The sequence below is a fragment of the Sesamum indicum genome, linkage group LG2, assembly GCF_026168435.1.
Source record: "Sesamum indicum cultivar Baizhima isolate 11 linkage group LG2, ASM2616843v1, whole genome shotgun sequence".
In the NCBI taxonomy this organism is placed as follows: Eukaryota; Viridiplantae; Streptophyta; class Magnoliopsida; order Lamiales; family Pedaliaceae; genus Sesamum; species Sesamum indicum.
The window spans coordinates 23055306-23061901 of record NC_142658.1 but is presented as its reverse complement, the minus strand read 5'-3'; the positions used below and the strand labels follow the sequence as shown (position 1 = coordinate 23061901).

General features: G+C 36.0%; 1 protein-coding gene across 1 annotated transcript; it reads left to right on the top strand.

Annotated features, from left to right (window-relative positions):
* Window positions 1-3964: 3964 nt before the first annotated feature.
* Window positions 3965-6596, top strand: LOC105156706 (HCP-like superfamily protein with MYND-type zinc finger). The gene is made up of 4 exons (XM_011072924.3): window positions 3965-4212; window positions 4435-4733; window positions 5151-5313; window positions 5480-6596. Exons 2-4 carry the CDS (start codon window positions 4477-4479, stop codon window positions 6224-6226), a joined length of 1167 nt encoding a protein of 388 aa, XP_011071226.1. The 5' UTR covers window positions 3965-4212; window positions 4435-4476; the 3' UTR covers window positions 6227-6596.

Below are 6596 nucleotides of genomic sequence, written 5' to 3'. Positions count from 1 at the left end.
ATTTCTAAAAATATTTAACTCTACCATTGTTAAATTTCATATGTTGTTTATAGTGAGTAATATGAATGCCACGAAAACATATTTAACCAAATAAGAAACGGCACAATCAGATGATGATAAACGTTTCTCAACGGTTTTTCGTCTAGTTGGGACAATGCCGGTGCATGTGAGACTAGCTTACATTCATTCACACCAAAACCAAAATTACCTCTCATTATTATATACATATATATATATATGTTAGGAGAATTAGGACACTTAGATTGTATTAATTAGACCAAGCTTTATTCATGGATTTTGCAGTTGTTAGTTTTAGCAATTTTATTAATTAATTTCAACTTGATCACTTTTTATTTATTTATTTCCTATACTTACGTTTGAGATTGCTTTGTTTGGAACTCATAATCATTAATAAAGTTTAATCTAAGCATACAAATTAAATTAAAGGGAACAAAAAGACCTATATAATTATAAGGTAATTAGGTCGACCCCCGCAAGAACTATATATACCTACATTGTATATACATAGTTATATAATATTTAATCATTTCCCTCAATCATAATTTGGAAATTAATTAATATATCTTCCTATCATTGAAAAAATGTATAATGAATCTAGCATGAACCCATGCCCTGCACGAAAATTTATAAATTTTATAATATTTTTATAAGTTTGGAATTATATAAAGATATGCCATATTTTAGTGATAGTCTTATTATATATAATATGTAAACTTATATAAAACTCAATATCGAAGTATATACTGAACAATACTTTTATAAATAACTGTTGTGTTCAAAAAGTGCACAGGTCCAATTAATATGCACTATACTCAAATCTTAGGTCGAAACGAATACAAATCCTGAAAGGGGACCTGCAAAAAAAGTATTAACACTTCGACGGTCAAGTTAGTATTCAATTTAGAAGAAAAATAATCGTAAGAAATGAAATGTATGGAGAAATCGTGATTGAGTAAGCAATTTCGTGATAGAAATTGTGCTAAGTGTACAATTTAAATGCTAAAGCAAGAATAGAGAGTGATTTTTCAAATTATGGAGGGAGTTCCCGTAGAGGGATTGAAGGTGTCGCTCTCATCAGGCTGAAAGTGTCCTTATTGTTGGGCAGAAGATATGCCCGCTGGAGGACTGAAAGTATGCTTTTTGGAGGACTGAAATTGCCCCTGTTGAGGGGTACTGAAATGAGAAATAAAAATAAAAATAAGGATTTCGTGAATAAAATATGGCAAAAGCACGAGTTGAGAGAGTTGATGTGAAATAGCAAGGCAGTTTCCAACTGCTTGAAAGTTTGTCTGTTGGGAGGATGCTGCCTGTATTTATAAGGAAGGGTCCCTTTTCGTAGTGACTCTGTTTATGCGTTGCATTTCCGAAAAAGAAGGCAAAAATCTGGAGATAAGGCACAGTCTTATCTCCTCCTTAACTTGACCTGCACTTCTTTCAAATGAGGACTTCTACTTCTTCAAGGAGTCCTTTCGAGGTAAAGGATTGCAGCATTTTGGCGCACTTCGCTTTTTATAGGCTGGGTTTAGAAGGTGGGGTTGAGGTTCAGTAGGCCTTGTACGAAGCCTCCTTCTTGGATCGAACTGTGTTCCCTCTTGGGTTGAGCCTAGTAATTTTTCAGCATACATTCCTCATGATGTAGGTCTCCTAGGATGTTACGCACCTCTCATTTCTTTATTCTTTTTGGATTGTTTGGACCTATTTGGGTTAACCTATTTTTATGCAAATCAATAATGATTATATATATATATCATATTTTTAGACATGGAGAAAAATTATTCTATAAATTTCAAATATTATATATATATATATATATATTCAATTAATATATTTTAAGTAAACAAAAGAACATAATATGTGGTGGTTGATTGAGTCAAATCTATGTTTAATAAATATATAACCGGGGTTTAAATTAAAATCATTCACGCAACCAGTTTGGAAAATTGAATGAAAGCTGCGTATTTGTAGATGAGCTTAAAAAAAATCCGGGGCGGGCAAAGTAAATGTGAGTGGCATGCAAATAATGTTATAGAGTGAAGCACGTCTCTCCTTGATGTGACCGGAATTGTTAATTTAACGGCGACGTGACATCAAGCCGGCGTTTTCAGCTATCTCACGCCACCGCGATTATTTTTCTTCACGCCGTTTATTATTGTTATGTTTTCATGCCCACCACAAACACGGCTTAAGATAATTAATTGTGTATTCAAATTTTTAATTATTTATAACCCCCCAAAAAACAAAATAACATGAAAGCAAAAGCTCTTTTCTTGTGGGTTTGACTTTAAAAAAATAAAATAGAAAAAGTATATTTTTTGGGAATGGTTTATATGAATATATTGTGGTATTAAATGTGAGGAAGGTGGATAGATTAATGGGCGACCACAACCACAACCACAAACTTATATTCAGCTTACCAAAAATCAAGTGGAACTTTTCGTGGATGCTTTTAATAATTATATTCTAAATTAAAACTTCTGAATCTTTATATTATAAGGAAAAAAATTTTGGTATATATATATATAATTGACAATCGACCAAACAACTTTCACACAATAATATCTTTATCTTTATATTTCTTTTTACAAGAAAAGATTGTCTTCTGTTGTTGAGTAGTATTTTATAAAAGTATTTAATGTGTAATTATTTTTCTATATAAACTATAAATTCTCATAGCTTTTAAAGGTAAAATTTAGAATATTTTGAAAGTTATATGTTTCTAATGCTACATATATAAGAGTTGATATTAACTTAAAGAGATTATTATATTGGAACTTGTTGATATTTTAAAAACATATAGCTAGATTTAATTCTCTGTAATCATGATACAAAATTTTTCTAAAAATTTATTGTATAAAGTATGATTATGTGATGAGTTAGTAGTCTGACTTACAAAAATTGATTTTTGTTTTTATATATATAAACTTTAAATAATGTGTATGTAATTGTGGTGATTCAGAATGTGAGTGTCCATTTATATGGGATGAAGAGAATATGTAATTCCACAATAAATTCATACATTTGCGTTTAATACGAAAACTTGATCAACAGTCTCTACAGAAATCGCAAATAATTGAAAGTATTGTATTTATTCATATTCAAAATAAAAGATTGTCTTAATTATTGCTCTATCCTCAATTCCAATTTACTAAACATTTTCCCACTAATTGCATGTGTGTGAGTGTGTGATGTCACTACCAAAACCAAATTATTGAAGAATGAATGAATCGTTTCTGATGATCCATCTTCATCAAATTCACATTCAATCCCCTCAACCACAAACTGCTGCTCATTCATTATTCTCCTTTATAACTATTTTTATTATACAAAATGGATACATATTTTCATTCACAAATTAAAAAAGATAATATTTGTTATATACATTTAGTTTACAAAAAATAAAAAAAGAGGGAGGTGTGTGACTGTGAAGGTGATGGTGGGGGTTTAAGTTTATTATGAAATTATAATCAAGATTTATATGACAAGTGCAATATATTTTTCGTACAATTGAAAAAAAATAATGAATTACAAAGTAAGTAAGATTATATAGTTATAAAGAATAAAATTGGATTTGGGATAAGAATGTAAAAATGGTTGTATTAGTATTAGTATTAGAGTGGATGGGGTGTGGTGGAAGCAATGGAGAAGGGCAGAAAAGGAATCCGAAAAAAGTGGAAAAAATGGCAAGTAAAAACAAACATTGAGTAACTGAACCTGTGTTAGTGCTGAATCAGTGGTTTGACCTTTCAGAGAAGCCCAGAATTTGCTACCTGAATTTGTTACTTACTCAACACAATTTCCCCACTCTCAACCACAACGCGTCCTCCTCACATCAACTAACTACCCCAATTCTTGATTAACTGAAGTTGGTTTTTTACAACTGATTCTCAAACAAACCTTTGGTTTATGGAATAAAAGGTTGTTTGGTTGCAATTCTGCTGCATATGCATTTAAACACATTAAAGTGTGTGTCTGTAATAGAATTGCATGGGATGAGAAGAAGAGTTTGGAAGACCTACTCTACTCTACTCTACTCACCGCCTTACTATTATTTCATCTTCTCAAACTATTATTATTGTATTTTCCTGAGCTTTCGAGCAGAAAGGTTGTTGATTGGGATGAGAGACAAGTAGTACACAGAAAGGCGGAGGTGGAGGATCTGGTCAACGCCGTTTCACCACCTTCTTTATTTAGGTAACTAATAAATACACACAGATCTGTAACCCCTTCTTCTAATTTCACTTAACCCCCCCAACTTTTGCTTTTTTTTTTTTTTTTATTTTACACTTCATGTCGCTGTTGCTGTTGCCTTCTCCTCACTCTCTCTCTCTCCCCCCTATGTGTGTGTGTGTGTGTATATATATATATATATATATAAGGCCCCCCCTTTCTCATTTATCTGTTAAACGGGCGCAGAGAAAAAAGAACAATCACACAAACAACTGTAGAGTACGTAATATGAGAACCAGGAGAGGCCTGTGTTATCCTAAACTGATGAATAGGTGTGTGGACGACAACATCGGAATGGTGAAGAGAAGGAAAGTGGAACTCGCCGGAGACAACCTCGCCTGCCGGAAAAGGCTGAAAACCTCCCCGGTGGTTGCCGGAGAATGTGATTTCTTTGACGCTTTGCCTGATGATCTTCTCCTCTCTATTCTCTGCAAGCTCAGCTCCACCGCTGCCTGCCCTGCCGATTTCATCAATGTCCTCATCACGTATGGAATTCCCCCCCCCCCTATTTTGGGTCGTCTTCTTTTTGTGAAATAGATTTTATTTCACGAAATTTCCATAAAATGTTCTTTCCTGAGAGAAAAAGTTTGTACATCTTGTAAATCCCTTGTTTATTTCATTTTTGACAGTTCTTTCTTACTCAAATTAAGGTAATCTGCTTTTTTAAGAAAACTGAGCCCATAAACTGTCGCATTAAGGGGAACTGTATTGACAACTATTTTCGCTAATTTATTAGTTCCATCGGTTTATGCCCTGAAAGATGATACTTTTTAATCTGTTTTGTCTTTTAATGCAGAAAAAAAAAAAAAGAGTAATCTTTTGGAAAAATTGATTCAAATTTTCATTTTTCAGGTTTATACATATCTGAATCTAATGTTTGTTCGCTTATTCTGGGTGAACAGGTGCAAAAGATTAAACGGATTAGGCCTCCATTCTCTTGTTTTATCAAGAGCCTCTCAGAAAATGTTGGCGGTCAAAGCCCAAAACTGGTCCGAGTCCTCTCACCGATTCCTGAAACTCTGCGCCGATTCCGGAAATGTGGAAGCCTGCTACACTCTCGGCATGGTTAGTAATTTTAGAAATTTTCTCATGTCGTCCGTTATATTGATCGTTGCTCCTTGTGGTAGCAAAAGATGAGAATCGATGCATGTGTGCATTGTAGGCATACATGCAAAGCTTAATACACAACTTGAGAATTAATCACTGAGATTTTCTATTATTTACTGGACAGATTCGATTCTACTGTTTGCAAAACCGAGGAAGCGGGGCATCCTTAATGGCGAAGGCCGCGATTAGCTCACACGCTTCGGCGCTCTACTCCCTCGCCGTTATTCAGTTCAACGGCAGCGGCGGCACTAAGAGTGACAAGGATCTCCGCGCCGGAGTCGCCTTATGCGCACGCGCCGCGTTTCTCGGCCACGTCGATGCGCTTCGTGAGCTCGGCCACTGCCTGCAAGACGGCTACGGCGTCAAGCAAAATATAGCCGAGGGTCGCCGATTCTTAGTCCAAGCCAACGCGCGTGAGCTGGCAATTGTATTAGCCGCTAATCCATCGGCAGTTGTGCCCAGGTCGTGGCTGACGTGTAACACCCACCGTCACGCGGCGGGAGGCGGGTGCCCTTTGTTGAGTGATTTCGGCTGTAATGTGCCTGCTCCGGAAGCTCACCCCGCGAACCGATTCTTATCAGAGTGGTTTTCGGGTCGAAACGGGGGTATTCCGGGTCCGGGGCTCCGATTATGTTCTCATTCGGGATGCGGGAGGCCGGAGACAAGGAGGCATGAATTTCGTCGGTGTTCAGTGTGTGGAGCGGTGAATTATTGCTCGCGGGCTTGTCAGGCGCTGGATTGGAAACTCCGGCATAAGGTGGAGTGCACACCGGCGGAGAGGTGGGCAGATGAGGATGGAGAAAATGAGGGTAACAATATCCTGAACGGCGGCGGTAATGTCAACGGTGAAGAAGCAATGGAGGAAAGTTAACGGCGAGATGGTGGACTGTGAATGTGACGGTAACGGCACGGGAGTCTAGTGGGGGAGAGAAGTTGAGGGGTGGAAATGAAAAAAAGAGGAAGATTTGAGGCAAAATTTTGTGGGAGTGGGAAAAAGTGAGTTAAAAATGTATTAGTTATGGTCAGTTTTTGTATAGGGAATGTTAAACGTGATGCGAGCTGAGAGATTTTTTTTTTTTTTTTTAAAAAAAACTTTTTACTGTCTCTCGCTCTCTGTAGTCTGTCTGTACTAGTAGTATATAAGGTAGTTTAGTGGGGCTTTAACCAGAGAGAGAGAGGGGTAAGAAATCAAAATTTCAATATCTCAAAATTATACAAAATATTAATTTTGAAATGCTTAA